Here is a 22,702-nt window from a genome sequence, read left to right as displayed (position 1 = left end):
TGTTTACCTATCCGTTCCCGAGTTCGTAGTACAACCACCTCTTCACATGAAGTGTCGTCACAACAAAGAGGGTCGTCGTCAATAAATTACCCCTTTTTCTTTCTTTCTCTCTTTTTTTTTCTCGTTTCTTTTTTAGTTATCGAATAAACAAAATGTAAGCCTCCTTGACAAAGACACGTGATAAACAAGTTATATTTTTCTTGTTAGGACCGTTGCCGAAGAAACATCTTCAACTGATCATCTAGCACAAGGTTCCATCTCTACAACAGAGTGGGATAAAGACACAGAACCTATTCCACGTCTTCAGATCATTGATGAAAATCAAAAATTTACGTAAGTTTGATCTATGTTTTTGTAACTATCTTAACTGTATTCTAGTGAAGACTTGCCCGCCTATCTTGAAAAGTGGCATTTAGGTGATGCTGGATTTAAATATAATGTGGTTGCGGTCTTTGGTTCTCAAAGTACTGGTAAAAGTATGTATGATTCTTTCTGTGTTTTTGAGTGATGTTTAAACGCGTCGATTTAGGTACTTTGTTGAACGGTCTTTTTGGTACATCATTTGATGTCATGAATGAAAATCAAAGAAGTCAGACAACAAAGGGTATTTGGATGTCCAGAGGTAGAGGCATGCATGTACTTGTCATGGATGTAGAAGGCACAGATGGTCGTGAACGTGGTGAAGATCAAGATTTTGAGCGCAAATCTGCCTTGTTTTCTATGGCAACCAGTGAAGTTATCATTCTCAACTTATGGGAACATCAAGTAGGTCTTTATCAAGGCGCTAATATGGGTTTGTTAAAGACTGTGTTTGAAGTCAATTTGCAACTGTTTCAAACTCAAAAAAGGTACGAATGTGGTCTGTCTTCATAAACTGATATGCTTCTATAGCAAGGAAAAGACGCTTTTGTTGATTGTTATCAGAGATCATGTTGGTTCAACACCACTAGAAAACTTGGCTAGAACACTTCAATCTGATCTAGAAAAGATCTGGACTGGCTTATCAAAGGTAAAAAGCACCGATTGGCAGCAAAAGTATATCTAAAAAGTGCATTGTAGCCTGAAGGTCTCGAAGATTGTAAGATCCATGATTACTTTGATTTCATGTACACTGGATTGCCTCACAAGGTACTTTTGCCTGAGAAGTTCAATGAAGAAGTTGCCGATCTTCGCAAGAGGTAACTTATTATAAAAAACACAAAAAAAAACCAACAACATGATCATAGATTTAATAACCCTGAGAACCCTAACTTTGTCTTTAAGCCTGAATACCATAAGCGTATTCCTGCTGATGGTTATCATATCTATGCCTCTGGTATTTGGGATAAGGTCCTTACAAACAAAGATTTGGATTTACCTACTCAACAAGAATTACTTGCTCAATACAGATGTGATGAAATTTCTAATGTAAGTCCTCTCAACTCATTTGACCTTGGGCTTAGTTTAATGGTGTAGGCTGCATTTGACATCTTTTCTAAACACCTTGCTCCACTCAGACAACCCATTCTTGAAAAAGCTCAAATCATTGACAATCTCGGTAAACAAATGTTGGATATCCGTCAAGAAGCAGTCAACTCATTTGACAAGAATGCATCACGTTATCATCAAGGCGTGTATGAGAAAAAGAGATCCGATATGCTTGTCAAATTGAATACTCAGTTACATGTCTTGTTCGTGGGTCAAGTGAAAAACCTTCATAAGAAAGCAATCACTATGTTTGATGAAAACTTGAAGGCTGAATTAAAGAAACCCAACTATAACTTTGCTACTGCTGTTGAAGGTTGCTTGAAAGAAGCCAATGACTACTTTTTGAACGGTGCTAAAGGTAAGTCCTGTTTTTTTAGGCTTATGTTTCTTATGCGCGTTGATATAGAAATTGTCTTGCCAGAAACTGACTGGAATTACACAAGTGAACATGCTTCACTTGAAGAAGAATTCACTCAAGTCTCGACAAAAGCACGCACAGACGAATTCAAGAAGATGACCAAGTCTTTGACTGTAAAGTGAACCCTACATGACATTTTTGAGTCTAATAGTATTTGAAATAGAAACAAGTTGAAAATGAGTTGTCTGAGCCTGTCACTTTGGCATTGAATGATCCTAAACCTGATGTTTGGCACGAGATCATTCAAACCTATCTCAAGACAGTCGAGCATGGCCAAACAACGTTGGAAAAGATTGCTAAAAGCTTCAATTCGTCTGAAAAGGAATTGGAAGAATCCATTACTGATCTCAAGCTTCAGGCATGGACCGTGCTTCGCAAAAAAGTAGATGAAGAATTAGCTGATACGATGCTCTTGTTAAAGTTGCGTTCAAGGTAAGCATCGATCCTTCTTTAAAGTAGACGCCTAATGCTTTTTGTTTAGATTTGAAGAAAAGTTTAGATATGATGACCATGGTCTTCCCCGTGTATGGAAGCCTGAAGATGATATTGATGCTTACTTTAGACGTGCTAAAGAAGATGTAAGTGGTGATGCGTATCTAACATGATAGCTTATCTAAACGCTAGACCTTGACCCTCATTTCTTTGTTTGCTAAAATCAACTTGAAAGAAGACCCCGATTTCAAGCTTGAATCAACAGAAGATTTCGATTTTGACCAATCACTCATTGTCCTTGGTGAAGCCAAACAGATAGATATCTCAAACCGTTTCAAGCGTGAATCAGATGCTTTTTACTTGGAAGCCAAACGCTCGGTTGTCTCCACAACCGCTAAAATACCCACATGGGCCATTGCTGCCATGGTCTTCCTTGGTTGGAATGAATTCATGACCATCATTCGTAACCCCCTCTATATGGTCTTGTTTGTCTTGTTGATCACGTTTGGCTATGTCATTTTTGCTCTGAATCTCTGGGGACCTCTTGAACGCATCATCACCGCTGTTGTAGGTGAAGCTACTCGAATGGCAAAAGAACGTATTGCCGATGGTGTAGAAATGGCTAGAGATCAAAAAGAAAAGAGGCATCAAGAGAAAGAAAAGAAAGATCAATAAATTGTGTAGTATCATATGACATGTTTTATTATCCATAATAAGTTTAAAGACCTAGCGAGATACCAAAATCTTTACCAAACGATAATCGAGGTAATTTTGGAGGTGTACAGTCTTGTTCTTTGTCTGCTGTACTTGTACTGGGTTCAGATAACACTAAAGTCTCCAAGGGAGGTAGCTGAGGTACAGGTGAAGGAGGTACGCTCTTTCGATGATCCCCATCATCCTCATTGTCACTGTCTTCAAGATAGATCATGGTCGACCGCTTATTCGACTTTGATTTCGTCGTTTCGGTAGTTGGTACCGGTGGTAGTCTGGCATTGATATATGGGTTAGGTGGTGGCGGTGGTGGACTGTACAATTGTTGGTAAGTGGATTCATACAGATGGCTACTATTTTCACTACTGTAACGACTACTCTGCATCATGAGTGAGTGAACGTCTGAATCCGCCTGAGTCGAATACCGTCCTCCTCTCGGTAGAATAGAAGAACCCATGCGCCAGGAATCATTAGTTAAGGAGGAAATGGTGGAGAGTGCAATACGGCGTTGAAGAGAATACATTGTGCGAGGCGAAAGGACGACAGAGGAAGCCACGGTGTTCATAGCAGGCGAGACAGCGCCATCAGAAAGGAACGTTTCTTCAATACGAGAAGTATCTTCTTGTTGAGGTCTGAGTGGAATGGTGGCGGGCAAACCAGGAGCTGGACTAAACACAGGCGAAGGAGGTCTGGATTGAAGTTGAGGCTGGCTTTTGTTGGTGGACAGAGAAGCAGAAGAGCTCAGACTAGGCGCGTTGTTCATGCTTGTCACAGAAGCCTCTGAATAGACCGACTGCATGTCCTCCATGCTCATATTGTTGCGATTTCTCTTGCTTGATTCTAGATGGATATTGGACCGACTTTGTTCATTGCGATCTAATATGGGCAAAACACCTGAGCCAGACGAGGTTGTGGTAGGCAAAGGAGGTAATGGAAGTCCAGCTTGAGGTGGACGTGGTAGAGGCAAAACTGTAAGACCTCGGGTATCTTTTCCATTTGCTAAATCAACATTGATAGGCGGTAACTGTGGCTTCCTGTACATGTTTTGTCTTCGCATGGTAGGTGTGGTTGTTCTTGGGCGTTCGGTCTCTTGTTGTGACGATGCCTCTGAAGATGAGCTGATATCTGCAGCAGAAGCAAACTTTTTGAGCTCTTTTGAGTTTTGGTAAAGGGGAAAAGTCAATTCTTGAGGAGGAAGAGGAGGAGGAGATAAGGCTCGTCTACTTAACAATGTATCTGGTTCACTCTGACTATTACCAAATTGAGACAAAAGGGGCCTTATTGGAGGTGTGGGTGAAGTAGGGGAAGTAGTACGACTCGGGCCAAATGACACAGGCGTAAGTTTGTCTGTCGTATGAATGTCTTCATCAAAGCTCATCAAAGACAATAGATTGGCATCCTTGACCTTGCTAAATGTTCCTTCGTGGTATTGGATAGCACTTTCGTCATCTGTCATAAAAGTAGAAGCTCTCGACTCAAGTCGATAAGTCAAAAAGTTCGCATGAGCCACTTCTTCAAAAGCGTATTTCATCATCATGCTGTTGTCTTGCTCTACAGGTAAAGAAGGTTTGTCTGATAATTGAAGCGAGTCCTTTTTCGGTATGGAAGCTATAATGACTGGAATACGCGATTTGATATCATCATGCTTCATGCCGAATTGAAAAGTGATCTCGAGGTGATGATAGATAGTGACCATGGGTGAGTCCAGAGTAAATGACAGGTAAGGATGAAGACGGTGTCGAATAAGGTAAGGTTGTTTCCAAGCAGAGGTGGATTCATTAGGTATATGTATAAGCGCTGGCACTGTTCGTTTAATATATTTAAAATGGGTATCTTTGTAATTGACTGAGTCTGCGATTTTCTTATCTAGATCAAGGATATGAGAGTCTTTGTTACTACAAGACAAATCAGATTCAGTCTTGGAGAGCGATTGGCGCCTATATAAAAAAAAATAAAATAAATTAATATTGGTGCATACAAATGGAGTTCAAATAACGACATGTTACCTATACAATTCAATCTGAATAAGTCGTGTTTTTATTGTCTTGACAGGCTTTTGACTAGCAAAACTGATGTATTTGATGGCGAGAGGAATATGTTCTTGTTCAATACAGACGATCTGCGGAGTATCAATCTCGTAATGGAATTTAGCAGGTATAGTGCGTCGAAACAGCCTGGTTTCAATCAATGGAGCCAATTCTTTGTAGGGCAGTAAATGACGTCGAATGACAATTGGATATTCTGCAGTCAATGTCCGTGTAATTCCTGTTGAGATGGACACAATGACTTTGTAGTTTATGCTGGCGCGTTTGATCATGATACTGCGAGGATAAATGTTGGGAATATCCATTTCCCAAGGAATGATATGATCACCTGCTGGTAAGGTGGTTCTTCCAAACAGAGGAAGCTTTAGCTTGGGCAAAAGAGGACAAGTAAGTTCTAAATTGGCGGGTTGCTGAAGGGTGATGGTGCTCTGGCCTTTGAACTTGATAGACATGTTGCGAATCTTTACAGATTTGTAAAGGGAAAGACGTACTTTGCCCTTGAGAGCATGTGTGTTTGTGTCGTCTGGTTTCGCAGGTCCAATAAAGTCAAGATAGCATTCAGTTGGCTCTATCTCAATAGACTTGAAGCCATCCTTCATGCTATGAATAGGTGTAGAAAATCTAAGTTTTATTGATTGTAGAATGATAGCTTCTTTTTTTCAGGCACCAGAAAAAAAAGAAAGAAAGAAAAAAAAAAGGAAAAGTAACTGTTTTACAATGAAGAAAATGCGTATTTATAAACCGAGTTCTGCGTATATTTTTGGGGAACAAAGAAGGGTTTGTTGCACTTGCGAGTTTCGTCAAACATTAACTTTTTTTATAATTTATTAATTTTACTATTTTAAAGTTTCTCTTTTTTTGTTCAAATAAGAAGCATGAAGCTCGTGTTAGGATCCCTATTCATCTTGATTGCAATAGAAGCCTACTTGGCGCCATTTACAAAAGTAGAAGAAAGCTTCAATCTCCAAGCAACTCATGATCTTCTCCATCGTGTTGATCGTTATGATCACCTTGACTTTCCCGGTGTTGTTCCGCGTACATTTGTAGGTGCTGTGCTTTTGAGTGTGTGTACTTGGCCATGGCTACAGTTATTTCCATCTTTATCCCTTTTGGATCAACAGGTATTGGTCCGTCTTGTGCTAGCTGCTTTTGTCGTCTTCTCTCTCGGTCAATTCGCGTCTGGTGTCCGAGCCGTGTTTGGTTCTACCACAGCCACCTTTACCATAGCACTCTTGCTCTGCCAATTTCACCTCGTGTTTTGGTCATCGCGCACTTTGCCAAATACGTTAGCCTTACCGTGGGTTGAGCTGGGACTCTCGCATTGGATCTCAAGTTTGTCTGAAACAAGCCGTCGTACGTATCACTTAAAATGGATGATTCGGTACTTGACCTTTGCTGGTATCGTCTTTCGGTTTGAGGCAGGCATACTTCTTGTTGTCCTGCTTGGGTTTGAGTATGCATACAAGACGATGGCTATCATGGCTATGGTCAAGCCAATGATTATCACTGCTATCTTCAGTCTTGCCTTTTCGGTTCCCTTGGACTCATATTTATGGGGGACATGGTTATGGCCTGAGGGTATGGTCTTTTATTTCAATGGGATTCTGAACAAGAGTGCTGCATGGGGTACATTACCCTTTTATGCCTATTTTATATCTTTTTTGCCACGTTTGTTATTGATCTCCTACCCACTGGCCATGGTTGCTTTTGTCCGAGATGTCCGAGTACGCCGCCTTTTGATGCCCATGCTCGTCTATATCCTTATCTTTTCTTGTTTGCCACACAAAGAATGGCGTTTTATCATGTACACGATTCCTGTCTTCACTGCTTCGTCTGCAGTGACGGTTCATTCTGTTGTTACAGCCGCACGTCGTTCTCGGTTCTACAAGGGTATGCTTCTGATTCTATTGGGAGGCACAGTCGTGTCTTTTATTATTTCTATCTTGATGTTTCAGGTATCTCGCTTAAATTATCCAGGAGGAGAAGCCTTGTTGAGGTTACATACGATTGAGAAAAACGAAGGACACGTTTCAGTCCATATTGATGTCGAGGCAGCCATGACAGGCGTCTCTCTGTATGGCCAGACCAACAAGCATTGGGTGTATTCCAAGAATGAGTCACATCAAACACAACAAGATATGATAGAGGCTCGCTACACACATCTCATTACTGCTCATCCAGACAGATTTGATTCGAAATTCAAAGTGTTAGATGTCATTTATGGTCTAGATAAAGTCACATTTGTACCTCTGACATCCGTACTTCAGTTCAACATGTCTCCTATTCAATTCAGACAAACGCCTAAACTCTATCTTCTTAAACTCACTCAACCCCATAAAGTATGGGTCCAGTCTACTGTAGGGCAATACCCTGTTGTTCTGTACAGTAAAACATATTGGTAAGCATGATCATTCGATATATAATTAATTTTATTTTCTGATTTCTGCTTCTGATTTAGTCCTTATTGTAGAGCAGCCAAACAATTGATTTCTAAATACTGTCAAGATATTAAAGTGATTGAAGTTGATCTTGAACGAGATGGTCATGAAATCAAACAAGCACTTTATCAACTGACTGGCAGAGCCACTTTTCCTAACCTTTTTAAACAAGGTCAAAGTTTAGGTGGTTATGATCGCCTATCAGAATTAGATTCCCAAGGACAACTTACTAATCTGTGTCAAGCCTAAAAAAAGACTCGTTTTGGCATATATATGGTTATTTATTTAATTAAAATTAATTTAAGCCCTGATTTTTTTATTTTTGCTAAAGTCCAGATTTGTTATAGTTGGATATTTATTGAAATGAGAGAATGAGAAACAGTGATATGCGGCATGTTAGAATGCAAAATAGATGTGTGTATATATAATATTATTATTCATGATCGGATTTAGTAGAGGAAGAAGGTGAAGCTAAATGGAGGAGTCAGTACTACATAAACATCAATAAGGTATGTTTATACTCACTATAATTTGTCAAGAAATCATCCATATTTACATAATCCAACTTGTCATTTTCAAACCCAAGTTCAGTAGCCAATGATTTCAGACTAGACTCTAAATCGTGTACATTTGTAGGTGTCTCAACAGGTTGTGAACTCATAGGTGTGCCTACTTGAGATAGTGAAGGTGTCGATATATCAGTAAATGTGTCTTGAGAAGGAGGAGGAGGAGGTACATCAAAATACTGTGTGTTTGTCAATTGATTAAATAGCCCAGGATTCGTCTGGGCCAAGTTGATCAAGCCTTGAAATTGTGGCAAATTCAGTAACGCAGATAAATCAGGAGAATCTATATGGGGTCAGTGATAGGTTCCTAAACAAGCTTGACTTACCAAAAGCAACTGTGTCTTTTTTTGTTTGGTCATTCAGTGCAATGGCTGCTTGAAGATCTGCTGTAGCAGGTGTTAAACTAGGAATAGGAGAAGGTAAAGGTGCCAATGACATGTCTTTAGCAAGTGCATTGGCTTCATGAACATAGTCAGAAATATCAAATGGAGCCGATATCTTCTTTTGCTTTGTAGGCTGCTGTTCATCATCCTCATCCTCATCATCAACATCTTCAATCTTGATATGTTCTCTTTTCTTACCAATAGATGGTGTATTTGTTTGTTCATGATGTTGTGTACCATCTCCTAACAAATATTGTCGTTTACGGGGAATAGCATGCTTGTTCTTATCACTCGAGAACACAGAAGCCAAGAATCGCAATATCTTGTTGATCGTCTCTTGGTGTCGATGATGTCTTTCTCTTGAAGCCATACTTTCTCTCCAAAGGACTTGATTGTCTGTCTGGACCACTTTGAGTTCTTTACTGATGGACATTTGATGTCTTTTGATAGCTGCAATTTCATCCAAGATATGATGCATGTCAACTGCACCTCCTTCTCTTTCTTCAGGATCACGTCCCTTTTTACGAGTAACGAGTAATAAGAGATCAGGCTGATTACGCTGAAAATGAGGATTACTAAACTCCCATCGTTCGGTTTCTCCTTCTGTGCCCAAGACACCGTTTTGGAGGTGAGGCACCTTATGAAATCCATACATGTTGAGTTGACGAACAAAGGATGAAAAGTTGCTATGTTTAAAGAATCGAGGCAATACTTTTTTGGCGAATTCTTCATGACGAATCACAAGAAAAGAAAGACCGTCGTCAGACCAACGAATGAGTTCATTAGTCGAATGATCGTCTACCATACTATATTATGTGAGATAGATTCTACATGGATAGACTTACTTGTAAAGTTTGTTTAGAAAGGCAGGTACATTCTGAAGCTTGCTGCGTTGTATTTGGCTTTGATTCATTACCATCTTCATATTGGGATTAGAAGATGTTGTTGGCGTAGGATTAGGTGCAATTGAGCTCAATAAGGGAGCAATAGAAGTAGGATTATGGCTCATGTCTTTAATCAATCGATCTTGGAATAAACTAAAGACTCTTGTTTACTATTTAAAAAAAAAAAAAAAACTAAAAAAAAAAAAAAAAAATTGAAAAAAGCAGGCATTTGACCAATCAAAAATCATCATAGGAATTCAGATATCTTAATATCGTAGGGATAACTTTTTGTAAAGCTGTATCAGTTAACTTTTTCTATGGCTATCATGACATTTTAGACTTTAATAATAAAGATAATGTACTCAAGTTCTGGAGCTATTTATAATTAAGACGTCTAACAAGGCTTGTGTTGGTTGAATCAAGCCTAGACTTTTTGGCGTCGTGACTTTAACCACAGCTATAAAATCCCTTTCCTTACTTTTTCTCTTCTTTTTTTTTTTATTCCTTCTTGCAACAGGAAAGGCTCGCGGTGACTTTGTGTAGGATGAGTACAACAAGAAGAGGCTTTGGTCTCTTTGCGTTTGGAAAGGCCTATGCTAACAAACCTGGGTTGGAACTGGCTACTACAACATTGGGAAGGTTGATGTGTGAAGACAGTTGAATCCTCCTTAAAGGCATGCATAAATCTTCTAGTTTCCTTCTATCGTCTCTGTCTCTTGTTGTAGTTAGCAGCTTTTTTTTTTGTCTCTGTTGTCGCGTAGTTTGAAGGGCAGCAGGAGCGATGAGTAGTTACTAATTTCTTCCACTGCGAACAAGCAATTTTGGGAGGGTGTTTGCCGTGCTTCCCTCTGTCTGGGTTGTTTCTTTGTGGTGGCTACCCTCTTTTACCCTGTTTTTTTCTTTCAAAAAAAAACAAGTTAAAAAAAGAAAGAAAATGAAAATGGTCTGCTTGTTTTGAGCAGAAGGGGCAGTGTTTTGATGACATATATATATATATTTCCTCTGAATAACGCGTCTTATTTCACCTTACATAAACTGGAAAGTAACTGTGGGAATTGTCTTTTTTTTTTTTTTTTATTTCTTTTTTTATGCTTCGTTTACCATCACAACCACCCACATCTGAATGGAATTCAACTTGGAAAGAAATACAGCCTGCTTTGCGTCAAGTAAGGCGTTCTATGGCTTCACTTAGAACATCTTCTCTTAAAGTCATGAGAGTCAGTCAACTTGATTCAGACATATTGGATATTGAATTATTTGATATCTTGAAAGAACAACTCTGGAGTGCTCTTTCTTTATTCAAGGTAAGACAAGATATGCAAAGTAAGTCTTACTCATGGGAATAGCCTACTATCAAAGAAACCTTTGAACCTGAATGTGTGGCTATCTTGAACTTGATTTTATTTAAATTATCCATCTATGACTCTTCTGCAACTTATGGAGCTCAACTTCAAAACCTAAAGTATCGCAATGAAAGAAACCATCAAGGTGTATTTGAATCCATAGCACAAGATGGACCCTTAACACAGACACAGAAAATAGCGTACGGTATCTTGACTGTAGCTGGACAGTATATGTGGACACGCATCCATCGATACATAACAGCCAAAGGATGGGGTGAACTGGATCAAGAAGATCGTCGTAACAAAGTCTATCGTGTATTACAAGCAGGCGAGAAATACTGGAAAGCATGTTCCCTTGTCAATTTCCTTGTATTCTTATGGAATGGTAAATACCGTACTTTAGTGGATCGTATCTTGTCAATGCGTCTTGTCTATTCAAAGAAATCCATGAACAGACAAGTCAGTTTTGAATTCCTGAATCGACAAATGGTGTGGCATGCATTTACAGTAAGTTAGAATCACTGTGGATACCTTATGTATGTGTTTAGGAATTCTTGTTGTTTCTAGTGCCATTGATCAATATTGAAAAACTAAAGATGAGAATTATGCGTACACTACTGCCTAAGTCCTATTTGGTCTCTTCTAAGGGCTATGATCAATTGCCTGCGCATCAATGTGCCATTTGTCATGATACAAATGAAAACACAGAAAATCTGATAGTCCATAACCCATACATCACCCCTTGTGGGCATCTTTATTGTTATTATTGTATACAGTCAAAACTATCTGTCTTTGGTGATGAATGGCCTTGTCTTCGCTGTGGTGAAAAAATCTCAGGGATTGATCCATACATTGAAAAAATAGAATAAAGCACTAGTTATCATCTGCTTCCATCTCTTTCTCATCAAACACTTGTTTAGCTCTTCTGATATCTTCAGACATGTACAGCAGCTCTTCTACTCTTGCCAGTTTCTTAGGATCATTCCTTAGGACGAATTTAAAGTCTTCTACACGCACTTTGCCTCGATTGTCACCCACCATGGATGCCTTTTGACACATGTCTGTTATATAATCAATCACTAAATCATCCATCACAGCGACTGAATCTGATGCTGGGTTGATCACATCACCAAAACCATACATGAGTAGTTTTACTAGACACTATGAGTCGTGATATCTCATCTTGTATTACTTACAGTCCTTGGAGAACATGCCTTTACGCACTGTCTTTCTTCTACCAGGTCCAGCAGCTTCTTTTTGAGAATTGAGTTCATTCATTACAAATAAAGAAAAAAGAAAATTCAGATAAGTTCGGACACGCTTCTCTTGACTTGCATTGACGTGTCAGGAAAATAAAAAAACTGATTGGCTCATTTATTCTTTTTCCTTTTGGTTTCTTTTTTGTTCATCATGAAGTACAAGTTACCTTGTATTCTCACTGCCATCTCGCTTGTTCGTGCTTCTATTATCAAGGGTCTATCCCCAGAAAGTAATCTAGAATAAACCAAGATACATGTACTGATGATGGACATAGAATATGATGTATATCAACCTTCAGCTCAAAACACTTGGACTTGTCTAGACGGTTCAAAAATCATCCCTTATACAGCCATTAATGATGATTATTGTGATTGTCCTGATGGTTCAGACGAGCCAGGTAATAATAATAAGGAAAATGGACGATAGTAACATGTGCAGGTACCTCTGCTTGTCCTAACGCATTCTTTTATTGTGCAAATGAGGGCCATATACCTGCTTATATCAAATCGTATACTGTCAATGATGGTATCTGTGATGAAGCCTGTTGTGATGGTTCAGACGAAAATGGGGATCTGATCAGTTGCCCTAACCGTTGTCAACACGTGGGTGAAGTCTATCGTAAACAACAAGCCAGTCTTAAGCAATCGATTGAAGCTGGTCTTAAGGCCAAACAACAACTGATAGACGAAGCAGAGAAACAAGTGCGCGCATGGGAAGAAGACGAAACAAGACTGCAAGATGAAATTGTGCTCAAGAAGTCCAATGTGCTCAAGATGCAACGCGAATTAGACACTTTGGAATCACGTGTCCATAAGACCAAGAAGCGTGTCTGCCAATCCAGTGTGATTGAGATTGCCACACTCAAACACGACATTACGATTCTTCAAAAGGAGTTGGCTATCTTGAGTCAAATCTTGGGAGACATGAAGCGAGATCATAACCATAATTATCATGATATGGCTGTAAAGAGCGCTATTGCTGGTTATGATGAATTTGTTACTCGTTATGCTGCTATTGAACCTGAAATTGAAGAGGATCTTAAGAGTGTTGATGTCAAAGAAGAGGAAGAAGAAGAAGAGGAAGAGGAAGAGGAAGAGGAAAAGAAAGAAAAAGAAAAGGATGAGAATGAAGTCAAAGGCAAGTCTTTATTAATATCCCCTCCTTTTTTTTTTATTTATTTACATGATAGTAGGTAAGCACACTCTCTTGGACTCTATTCTTGAGACATTGGATTCAGTGCTTCCAAACACATTTAATGTGTTGGATAGACTGTCACCAAAGACTCGTGAAACATCAAACAGTGGCAGTAAAGAAGCAGGTGTGAATTGCTTTGATACATTTTGATTTGATTCAATTGAACCTTACAACAACATCTAACTATTTCTTCATTAGCATTGGAAAAGACGCGTCAACAAGTACAAGATGCTGAAAAAGAATTGAATGAACTCAACACTCAATTGGAGAAAGTCAAGGCTGATTTAGCATTTGATTATGGAAAAGACAAGGAATGGTTGAAACTTAAAGATGTCTGTATTGAAAAAGATGAAGGAGAGTAAGTAGATTGTTTAGTCAATGTCAGTCTAATGAGATGACTAGATATACATATTCCCTTTGTTTCCTTGGTTCAGCTCATCAAAAGAGTAACAAGGACAGCACTCGTACTTATTTAGGGTAAGTGAGATGATGCAGTCTATAGTTATTCATGCCACAAAACAAATAGTAAATTCGAGACATTTGATGGTCCAGAAGAGAATGTATATAAAGTACATGCTCATACACACGGTACGCGTTGCTGGAATGGCCCTGAAAGAAGTGTCAAGGCTACTATTGAATGTGGTGTCAAGAATGAGATTATTGAAGTATCTGAACCTGAGAAATGTGAATACCATTTCCGCTTATTATCACCCGCAGTCTGCCCACCTCTAGAGATGGAAACCCATACCAACAACAAAAAACCCATTCATGAAGAACTTTAAAATATCTTTTTTTTTTTCCTTTTTTAATTGACAAGTAAATCATTTCCTTCATTACCATTTAGTTGAGAAGAAGACTGTGATCTCACAATAGGTATAGCAGATGTACTTGCAGCTGTAACAGCAGCACCAATGGGTTTTTGGTGATATAGAGTCTCTTCTAACCAATAAGGATGTTCTTGAGGAGAGGATGACAAATAATGAGGTTCAGAAGGTGGTGGGTATTCATTCATAGTATTAGATAAGACAGCAGCAGGTGAAGAGTGCTGTCTAGGTAATTGAGGTGGAATAGGACCACCTGCTGATTGAGATCGCTTCATTTTCATGACCATTTCACACTTTTTCAAAATGTGTCGCACATTCATGTCCATATCGCCTTCTTCATAAGACAAGTTTTGCAATAAGGGAATAAAGTCTTCAGGCACAGTGGCGAATTCTTCTGCATTTTGTAACATGATATTGATGGTCTCAATCGCATAAAATGATTCGTCCTTCATAGGATCTTTGCTTTTAGCATACAGAATATTGGGTGCAATCACTGTAGCCAGGTTGGTAATGTCCATCTTGCTACCACCACCTCCTCTTCCTGAAGGATCTTCTGCAAATTGAGAAACCCATTTCATGAAAGTAAACAAGACTTCCATTGTATCACGGTTTGCTTTGGGCAATAAACAACAAGCTAAATGAGTGACACGCTTACGATCCGCTTCAGAATCCAATTCTACCATCATGATGGATCAATATCAATCACCTTTTAAACAGTCACTTACTTTGTGCAGTAATAAACAGTCTATGTAACTTGAATGTCAAGAGAGGATCAGGTAATTCTCGCAAGAACTTTTTGATCAAGGCAGCCACTTGAATAGGTGTTTCATTGGCCAATTGAACAGAAGCAGGATTCTTGTCAATTTCTTCGCTTAGTTCTTTAAGGCGACGAATGTTACCATTCTTTCGAAAGATACCTTCGACAGACATGTCCATTTGTTTCATGGCAGACACACAGTCATCAATAAAAGAAGGGATTTTGATCATACGGGTTGGACCAATACCCAAATTAGACTCAATACCATTCTTGTCCACGAGTACATCAATAGCAACACCAAATGTGCCCTCTAAACAAAAATAGGTGAATACATGACATGATGACTCTGCCATTTACCTTTTGTACGAGGTACTTTTTTGTTGCCGCCCGCTTTTAAACTGGTGACAAATTTACCCCATAAGGTAGAATTCTTGCGGTCATCAATCAAGTCAGCCAATTCTTCCAACGTAAAATGATCATGCAACATTTCCTCTAAATAAAGGACGGCGATATGCTTCAGCATGAAATGTTGAAGTGAGCCTAGTTCAGCAAAATAAAAGCTTTTGGCCATAGGCACTGATTTCGTGTATTTATGGCGTGTTTGACGTTGAGAACCAGGCATGTCGCTGCCTTCGATTTCGTTTGGTTGAGAGGCTCGTTTGACTTGATGAGCAGAGACTACACTGGTAGGTCGACTCTCGTTCTGATCATCAGTAGAAGCAAAGGCAGTGGCAGGCAAAGGTGTTTCCATCAAAGTGGAGCGTTTGCCAACACGATGCGAATTGGTGATCTTTCGGTTCATATGTGTGGATTTCATGCGTTTGATATCGTTCAAGTTGATCTCTTCATGATGAGCAGGGACTGGAGGGATAGGTGGAGGCGCAAAGTTTTGTTTTTGAACTTGCTGCATTTGTTGTTGTTGTATTTGCATTTGTTGTTGGATCTGTGTGGGTTCATTGGCATGACCATAATAACTACTGGTAGGATCTAAGCCTAGTGTCAAAAGTAAGCGTGATGATATAGACTAACATACCAGGCACATTCAATAAGCGATAGAGTCTATGTAAAGCCACACTTAACAAGAAAGAAGACTGTTTCAATTTCGAGATACGCTCCACACCTTGTTCATATCCTTCTTTACTGACAATACATCTTTGACAGACAAGGTTGTTCTCTTGAACATACACCTCACTGTACTCATTGCCAAGTGACCGAGTACATTGAGTACAGGTAAAGCATGCACTATGCCATAATGTATGCTTGTGTCGAAAACATGCATCTTCACATTGTTCACGACAGACTTGACAAAGACCCGAGGATACATTGTATTCGGATTCATGCAGGAATTGTCTCTTCTTATTGGCTAGTTCCATCAATTGACTTAAGAAACGACTGGTAGCTACTGATTTGGTATCATGCTTTTTTTCCAACTGCAAGGCACCTGTCAGACCAATACGGATCAACACTTTCAAGTAATGAGCTAGTCCTGTCACTAAAGACAACAAGTCTTGTGTGATTCCAATCTTGCGAAGTCCACTTTCTTGTGTATGAGACAAGAGGGAAAAGAAATTAGACACTTTTTTACAGAGCATGCTGGATTCACGATCATAGAGTAATTCTTGGTGTGTTTGTTGGTAGTAATGACAGGCTAAGTCATCAATGGCTGTAAACAAGACATCGACATGAGTCACAAAATAGTCTGCCATTTTGACACCTTCAGCATAACTGCCTTCAGAGACATGAAGTAACATGTCGGATATACAACCAGCAGCCGATTCTAATATATATATATACATAAATGTCAAATCTTTTTACTTTTTATTTTACCTTCAAATGCAGATAATACAGTCCAAATTCTATATACTTTATCTTCCATGATAGTCTGCGTCTCTTTAAGCTCTTCAGAAGTGATTTTACTGAGATCTATAGAAAACCAGTTCAAAAAAGAAATCAAGGCTTGTGTGTTTTGCTTACCTATGTATGAAGGTGCTTCATCATCCACAGCAAATGATTGAGCTAGTTTTACGTTCCAAAACTGAATTGTGTTTATATGAAAAAGGTATGCACCAATCGTTATTCACTTACTTTATGAATCATGTAGCATTCCGGATGCCAATGTTCATCCACATTATTTCTATTGATCTCGACAAATTGCTTAAGAATAGCAGTTTCACAGCCAATACATTTGATGGCAAACTGTATTGAATAATGATAATGACAATAGACATTATCGCCATGCTCATAATACGAATCATCAGGACCAAACACGACTGAACAGATACTACAACAAAAATGTTCTAAATGAAACTTTTTTCCCACTGCTGTAATATAAGAGCCTCTTAGGGCTTCTCCACAATTATCACAAGTCAGGTTGAGTCGTTTGAAATAATCCCGTTCACATAACGGCTTTTGTATGCCTTCTTCCAGTTCGATAGGAAAGAATTTTTCTGCTACGGGTTCATTGCAGTCCTGTCAGGATGAATATTTTATTTTCGGTGCCTGGGGTTTATACTTACAATGCAAAGAAAACATTCCCAATGAAAAGCACCATCCAGGGCGCGTGCAAAATTGCCTTCGAGTTGTTGATGACAGGCAGTGCAAGTAACTGTGGAGGCTGTTGTAGATGATGCAGTCGTAAGTGATTGCGTCAGTGTTCCTGCTTGGGCCATAATAAACTTGCAAAAAAAAAAAAAAAAAAAAAAAAAAAAAAATTAAAGGAAGTGAAGGGAGAGAACTATATTAATTGAAAGGAGAGGAGAAAGAGAGTGAGAGAGAGCGAAGAAAGAAAGAAAGAAAAAGTCTATGTGTGTATCTGTATGTATGTGTGTGTATATATATATATATGTGTGTGTGTGTGTGTGTGTGTGTGTGTGTGTGTGTGTGTGTGTGTGTGTGAGGGTAAAAAAGAAGAAAAAAGTATAGAATTCAAATAAAGGATTATTAAACAGAAAAAAATATGTGCAATGTCTATATAAAAACAAAGTACAGCTTCTCCATAGAATTAATTGGGATGGACACAAGCAGCATGTCTGGGCTTCAAATATAGCCAAAGTTTATTGAGAATACAATTCACTAATTTCTTTTTATAGAAAGTAAAGAAACAGAGAGAGAGAGAGAGAGAGAGAGAGAGAGAGAGAGACAACAAGCAATTGCATCTTTTTCTTTCTTCTTTTTTTCTTGCTTGGATAGAATATCAAAAGTAATCGTTATGTTCCTGAGCCATAAAATAACGGACATCTAATTGTTGATTTGGGCTTCAATCCTTGGGGCTGTCTTCCAAAACAAAAGTTAAAAAGTTCTGTATTCTAAAAAGTGGAAGGTATAGAAACAAAACAGCTTATGATGGCTATAGAAATATACTTGCTTAAGAAAAGAAATTTCTTCAGCCACTGATAAAGCTGTTGTCACTATACAAATATCTGCACGTAGAGTTTACAATTAAGTTTGGCTTCCAATACAGTTTGGACGTATTATCTGATATGCATAAATATAAAACGAGTATAGGGAAAGATCCATGCTATGATTGGTCATTGCAATATGTCTCATTTAGAGACTGACTTGTTCTCTGCTGTTTGTATCGACCTCACACCTAGAAAAACCTATTGTTGATCATTACAGTTTGTTGGTAGCACTATCTTTGGATTCCCCACAAAGGTATCGTGACTTCTCTTTAGGTTTCGTGACTGTACATGTTAATTTAAGGAACTTGAAAAGAATTTTTATGAAATGATAGAAGCCCTCTATCTTTTTTCCTGAAACCAGACAAAAAAAAATGACTTCGCTCTACAACTTCAAGAAGATCGAGCCAGTGCCTACTTCTTCTGACTTTATTGATATTATCTTATCAAAGACTCAAAGAAAGACACCTACTGTTATCCACAAAAATTACAACATTGGTCGTATCAGACAATTCTATATGCGTAAAGTCAAATTCACACAAGAAAGTTTTGATGAAAAGTTCAAGAATATTTTGGATGAATTCCCCAAGATGGAGGTAATCATAATGAGAAAGAAGATGGCCTCATAGGCTGATATCTATATAGGACATTCACCCCTTTTATGCTGATTTGATGAATGTCTTGTACGATAAAGACCACTACAAGCTTGCTTTAGGTCAAGTCAATACTGCCCGTCACTTGATTGATCAAGTTGCCAAGGACTATGTTCGTCTCCTGAAATTCGGTGACTCACTCTATCGTTGTAAACAACTCAAGAAGGCTGCTTTAGGTCGTATGGCTACTGTCATGAAACGTCAAAAGGACAGTTTAGCCTATCTCGAACAAGTCCGTCAACACTTGTCTCGTTTGCCTTCCATTGATCCTAACACTCGTACACTGTTGATCTGTGGTTACCCTAATGTCGGCAAATCATCCTTTATTAACAAGATCACCCGTGCTGATGTCGATGTGCAACCTTATGCCTTTACCACCAAATCATTGTTTGTGGGTCATATGGACTATAAATACATGCGCTGGCAAGTTATTGATACACCTGGTATTCTTGACCACCCTTTGGAAGAACGCAATACGATTGAAATGCAGTCAATTACAGCCATGGCTCACTTGAGATCCTGTATCATGTACTTTATGGATCTTTCTGAACAATGTGGTTACAGCGTAGAAGACCAAGTCAAGTTGTTCCATAACATCAAGCCTTTGTTTGCCAACAAGCCTATTGTGTTGGTCATCAACAAGATTGATCAAGTCAAGCCTGAAGACTTATCTCCCGAACAACGCCAATGGATTGAAGACATTGCTAATGAAGAAAACGCAACTGTCTTGACCATGTCTTGTTATAATGAAGAAGGTGTCATGAACGTCCGTAACAGTGCTTGTGATCGATTATTAGCTGCCCGTGTTGAAATGAAGATGAAGGGCAACAAGATCAACGATGTCATCAACAAGATTCACTTGGCTCAACCTCAACAAAGAGACAACATTGCTCGTTTGCCCAATATCCCTACCGAAGTACAAACCCGAGTGAAATATGATCCCAATGATCCCAATCGTCGTAGACTTGAAAAGGATTTAGAACAAGAGAATGGAGGTGCTGGTGTCTACAATGTGGACGTCAAGAAGAAATACATGTTGGCTGACGATGACTGGAAATATGATACCATTCCTGAGTTCCTGAATGGCCACAATGTGGCTGACTTTATTGATCCTGAAATTGAAGAGAAGTTGGAAGCTTTGGAAAGAGAAGAAGAGCGTTTGGAAGCTGAAGGCTTTTATCAATCAGACGAAGATATCTTGGATGATGAAGAAGAAGCCCTTCGTACTGCTGCTGATGCTATTCGTGACCGCAAGAAATTGATTGTACAAGCACACCGTGCTGCTCGTGGTAGAACAAGACCTGCATTACCCAAGACTACAGCTGCTAAATATGCTACTGTGAGTGAGATGGATCAACATTTGACAAGCATGGGCATTGATAGTACAGATGCTACTGAACGTACAAAGAATGCTGCTGCTGGTCGTAAGCGTACTCGTCATGAAGCCATTCCTGACCAGGCTGTCAGAGAAGTTCAAGTGGATGATCGTGAAGAAACCTTGACTGAAGAAATGAGTAACCTTGGTTTCCGTAATGTCAAGCAGAAATTAGAAGCTGATAAACAAAAGAAGAACGTTCAAAAGCAACAATCTAAACACGGTAAACGTGGTGAATCAGACAGACAAATTCAAACAAAGATGCCCAAACATTTATTCAGTGGCAAGCGTGGCATGGGTTCAACAGACCGTCGATAAAAGAAAAAAAAACATATATATACAAACGCATTATATACATTTATTACTATTTCCATTTTATCTATTTTTTTTTTTTGCATTAAAGTTAATCTGTCATTTTTGTATTATTTTCGAAAATACACGTCTCTTTTTTTTCTGTTATGAACTTGAAAGAATTTCCAGCTGAATCTCGTATAGGAAGAGAAAACCAAGTATACGATAACCATCTTCGACAGGTACTTGTGTTTCTACAGGCATCAACTAAAATAAGTCTAGGTTGCTGGTACTATTGCTATTGACCCCAATACCAACAAAGTGCTTATTATTTCAAGCAGTAAATACGAAAATGTTTGGGTTCTTGTAAGTCCTGTTTTCTGTTTGAAAGATGCAATGTTAAAAATTCTCTTCCTCTCCTTCCCCTCAAAAAAAAATAGCCTAAAGGAGGTTGGGAGAATGATGAGACAATAGAACAATCAGCCGAGCGTGAAACATACGAAGAAGGTAATATATAATTGATGTCGCCAGGATTTTGACTCGCAATTTAGGTGGTGTACGAGGAATCATTAAGGGTTTTGTTGGTAGTTTTGTTGACTATAACGTCTATGGAGAACCTAAAGGAAAAGTTCACTTTTTTGAATTTGAAGTACAACAAATCATGGATGATTGGCCAGAGAAAGGATTTCGTCAACGGAAATGGGTAGGTCTAGAGTCATTTCGATTGAAACTAATGGGTGTTTCTGTTAGTGTGACTTTGAAGAAGCCATGTCTTTATTGCGCTTCAAACCTTTTATGAAACAGGCTTTATTGGCGTCTTCATTTGCGCCAAAAAGCTTATGATTAATAGATTCAATTGATAGATTATTCACAAATAAAGATGATGCTCGGTTTCTTATTGGTTTTTCTTATACACTTTTTTATCAAGATAGATCGTCAAATCCTTTGCTTTTTTAACATGATCAAACTAAGTTTATTTCAGATCTGTGTGAGTCTGAAAGGTAACAGAGTTTTGTTTGCCTCCCCTTTACACCACGGCATAAGCGATTGTATTTTTCTTCCATCTCTGAGTACATATTTCTGCTATTGCTTGCGCTGTGGTGATAAGTTATACGTTAAGTATCTAAAGTTAATACTAGAGCAAACTCATATCTTAAGACGGCTAGATAGAACAAGTTGTTTAAACTTGCTGATACTATCTCCTTGCATAATCAAGTCGAGACAAAAAAAACTACTGGAAAAGTTACAGGTTTCACTTTTTAGAAAGTTGAAGCTCTATTGCGACCAAAGCGATGACAATTTAATAAAGGACTTGAAAAAAAAAATCGGTCGTGATACTGCACTCATACTTGAAAACTAGTTTGTACCAGATGCCAAATATCATGAGCCAACAAGAAACAAAAGCTTGATAGATTTGTTGAAGAAAAATTGCTCTTCGCTGTATTTGATTGATGAATGCAGGACATCATTGTACTGTCCAAATTGAGATTACAAGCTGCAGAACCTCAAGACAGTAGTCAACCCAAGACCATATCGTTGGACTAAACAACTCACTGTAAAATGTCATGGGCTCTTACGGCAATAAAACTTATCTATGACCACAATAGGGACTCTGTAATATAAATACTTTTTTTTTTTTACTTGATTTGCTATTCTTAAAGGTTTACTATCGAAGCCTTGTATTATGGTCAGCAAATAGATTTCATTACAATGAAGCAGAAGATGTTTCGCTATTAATACTATCATTAGTCTATAAAATCCTAAATGATGGAAAATAGACATACCGTTTTTATGATGAGTAAGGATAGCTAATTGCAAATCACATAAAGAATAAGCACTGTATATTGAGAATAAATAAAGGTAATTGGGACATCAAAGAGTAGCTTGAATACGAAAACAACAAACGGAAAACTAATGTAGCTAAAGGAAATTCATCTAAACAATTTTAAAATAGAAACTGTTACTTCTTTAGTACTCAAACAAGGAAATGATAGTGTATGAAGCCTTCAAATAAGATTAGGAACATCATCAACGGACTCTTTCAGAACAAAGATACTATAAACGTATTTGTCTTTTGTTTATGTTCTGTTCTTTTTTTTTATATAGTAAGATTCTCCTATCTCTACAATAGTTCAGTAGCTTGTTTCAAAACCAATGTAATAATTTCAATTAACTAGGTAAGATTCATATCCTCTGACATTGGAATAAAGCTGTGATTTAGACATCTTGTTTTAGGACATCAATTTGCCATACCTTTTTATGC

General features: G+C 38.4%; 11 protein-coding genes across 11 annotated transcripts; 7 read left to right on the top strand and 4 right to left on the bottom strand.

Moving 5' to 3' along the window:
• The first annotated feature begins 34 nt into the window (after nt 1–34).
• On the top strand, nt 35–3,000 carry B0P05DRAFT_558396 (RHD3/Sey1). The gene is made up of 12 exons (XM_051580141.1): nt 35–154; nt 208–333; nt 379–476; nt 530–848; nt 892–1,009; nt 1,060–1,178; nt 1,227–1,407; nt 1,456–1,825; nt 1,874–1,998; nt 2,049–2,317; nt 2,367–2,463; nt 2,510–3,000. Coding segments are annotated over exons 1-12 (2,307 nt in total). The 5' UTR covers nt 35–152; the 3' UTR covers nt 2,993–3,000.
• Nucleotides 3,001–5,739, bottom strand: B0P05DRAFT_558391 (uncharacterized protein). Its single transcript, XM_051580140.1, has 2 exons — nt 5,035–5,739; nt 3,001–4,965 (listed from the first exon to the last, which is right to left on the bottom strand). The coding sequence occupies exons 1-2, from the start codon at nt 5,670–5,672 to the stop codon at nt 3,036–3,038; spliced, it is 2,568 nt and encodes an 855-aa protein (XP_051430899.1). The 5' UTR covers nt 5,673–5,739; the 3' UTR covers nt 3,001–3,035.
• A 110-nt stretch (nt 5,740–5,849) lies between these two features.
• On the top strand, nt 5,850–7,841 carry B0P05DRAFT_558390 (Alg9-like mannosyltransferase family-domain-containing protein). The gene is made up of 2 exons (XM_051580139.1): nt 5,850–7,471; nt 7,532–7,841. The coding sequence occupies exons 1-2, from the start codon at nt 5,949–5,951 to the stop codon at nt 7,758–7,760; spliced, it is 1,752 nt and encodes a 583-aa protein (XP_051430898.1). The 5' UTR covers nt 5,850–5,948; the 3' UTR covers nt 7,761–7,841.
• Nucleotides 7,842–9,529, bottom strand: B0P05DRAFT_558387 (uncharacterized protein). Its single transcript, XM_051580138.1, has 4 exons — nt 9,306–9,529; nt 8,404–9,266; nt 8,037–8,360; nt 7,842–7,982 (listed from the first exon to the last, which is right to left on the bottom strand). Exons 1-4 carry the CDS (start codon nt 9,467–9,469, stop codon nt 7,945–7,947), a joined length of 1,389 nt encoding a protein of 462 aa, XP_051430897.1. The 5' UTR covers nt 9,470–9,529; the 3' UTR covers nt 7,842–7,944.
• A 903-nt stretch (nt 9,530–10,432) lies between these two features.
• B0P05DRAFT_478302 (Pex12 amino terminal region-domain-containing protein) lies at nt 10,433–11,203 on the top strand (the record flags this gene model as incomplete). Its single annotated transcript, XM_051575010.1, has 2 exons — nt 10,433–10,648; nt 10,691–11,203. 2 exons carry the CDS (start codon nt 10,433–10,435, stop codon nt 11,201–11,203), a joined length of 729 nt encoding a protein of 242 aa, XP_051430896.1.
• A 357-nt stretch (nt 11,204–11,560) lies between these two features.
• B0P05DRAFT_590935 (transcription initiation factor IID, 18kD subunit-domain-containing protein) lies at nt 11,561–11,965 on the bottom strand (the record flags this gene model as incomplete). Its single annotated transcript, XM_051582862.1, has 2 exons — nt 11,561–11,841; nt 11,884–11,965. 2 exons carry the CDS (start codon nt 11,963–11,965, stop codon nt 11,561–11,563), a joined length of 363 nt encoding a protein of 120 aa, XP_051430895.1.
• Nucleotides 11,966–12,097: 132 nt separating this feature from the next.
• On the top strand, nt 12,098–13,503 carry B0P05DRAFT_478280 (glucosidase II beta subunit-like-domain-containing protein; the record flags this gene model as incomplete). Its single annotated transcript, XM_051575009.1, has 5 exons — nt 12,098–12,176; nt 12,222–12,344; nt 12,386–13,077; nt 13,145–13,265; nt 13,340–13,503. The coding sequence occupies 5 exons, from the start codon at nt 12,098–12,100 to the stop codon at nt 13,501–13,503; spliced, it is 1,179 nt and encodes a 392-aa protein (XP_051430894.1).
• A 406-nt stretch (nt 13,504–13,909) lies between these two features.
• On the bottom strand, nt 13,910–16,801 carry B0P05DRAFT_270839 (uncharacterized protein). The gene is made up of 6 exons (XM_051573397.1): nt 16,697–16,801; nt 16,550–16,645; nt 15,756–16,499; nt 15,080–15,709; nt 14,691–15,032; nt 13,910–14,641 (listed from the first exon to the last, which is right to left on the bottom strand). The coding sequence occupies exons 2-6, from the start codon at nt 16,596–16,598 to the stop codon at nt 13,947–13,949; spliced, it is 2,460 nt and encodes an 819-aa protein (XP_051430893.1). The 5' UTR covers nt 16,599–16,645; nt 16,697–16,801; the 3' UTR covers nt 13,910–13,946.
• A 1,685-nt stretch (nt 16,802–18,486) lies between these two features.
• On the top strand, nt 18,487–20,563 carry B0P05DRAFT_558370 (GTP binding protein 4). Its single transcript, XM_051580137.1, has 2 exons — nt 18,487–18,716; nt 18,766–20,563. Exons 1-2 carry the CDS (start codon nt 18,495–18,497, stop codon nt 20,464–20,466), a joined length of 1,923 nt encoding a protein of 640 aa, XP_051430892.1. The 5' UTR covers nt 18,487–18,494; the 3' UTR covers nt 20,467–20,563.
• Nucleotides 20,564–21,350, top strand: B0P05DRAFT_558367 (uncharacterized protein). The gene is made up of 4 exons (XM_051580136.1): nt 20,564–20,681; nt 20,722–20,805; nt 20,880–21,142; nt 21,190–21,350. The coding sequence occupies exons 1-3, from the start codon at nt 20,607–20,609 to the stop codon at nt 20,955–20,957; spliced, it is 237 nt and encodes a 78-aa protein (XP_051430891.1). The 5' UTR covers nt 20,564–20,606; the 3' UTR covers nt 20,958–21,142; nt 21,190–21,350.
• B0P05DRAFT_270764 (uncharacterized protein) lies at nt 21,152–22,048 on the top strand. The gene has a single exon (XM_051573396.1). The coding sequence runs from the start codon at nt 21,320–21,322 to the stop codon at nt 21,797–21,799; it is 480 nt and encodes a 159-aa protein (XP_051430890.1). The 5' UTR covers nt 21,152–21,319; the 3' UTR covers nt 21,800–22,048.
• Nucleotides 22,049–22,702: the final 654 nt, after the last annotated feature.

Source organism: Gilbertella persicaria (assembly GCF_025201335.1).
Source record: "Gilbertella persicaria strain CBS 190.32 chromosome Unknown B0P05scaffold_51, whole genome shotgun sequence".
Taxonomy (NCBI): domain Eukaryota; kingdom Fungi; phylum Mucoromycota; class Mucoromycetes; order Mucorales; family Choanephoraceae; genus Gilbertella; species Gilbertella persicaria.
Note: the sequence above shows the minus strand (reverse complement) of the source record. Positions and strands in the feature narration are given on the sequence as shown.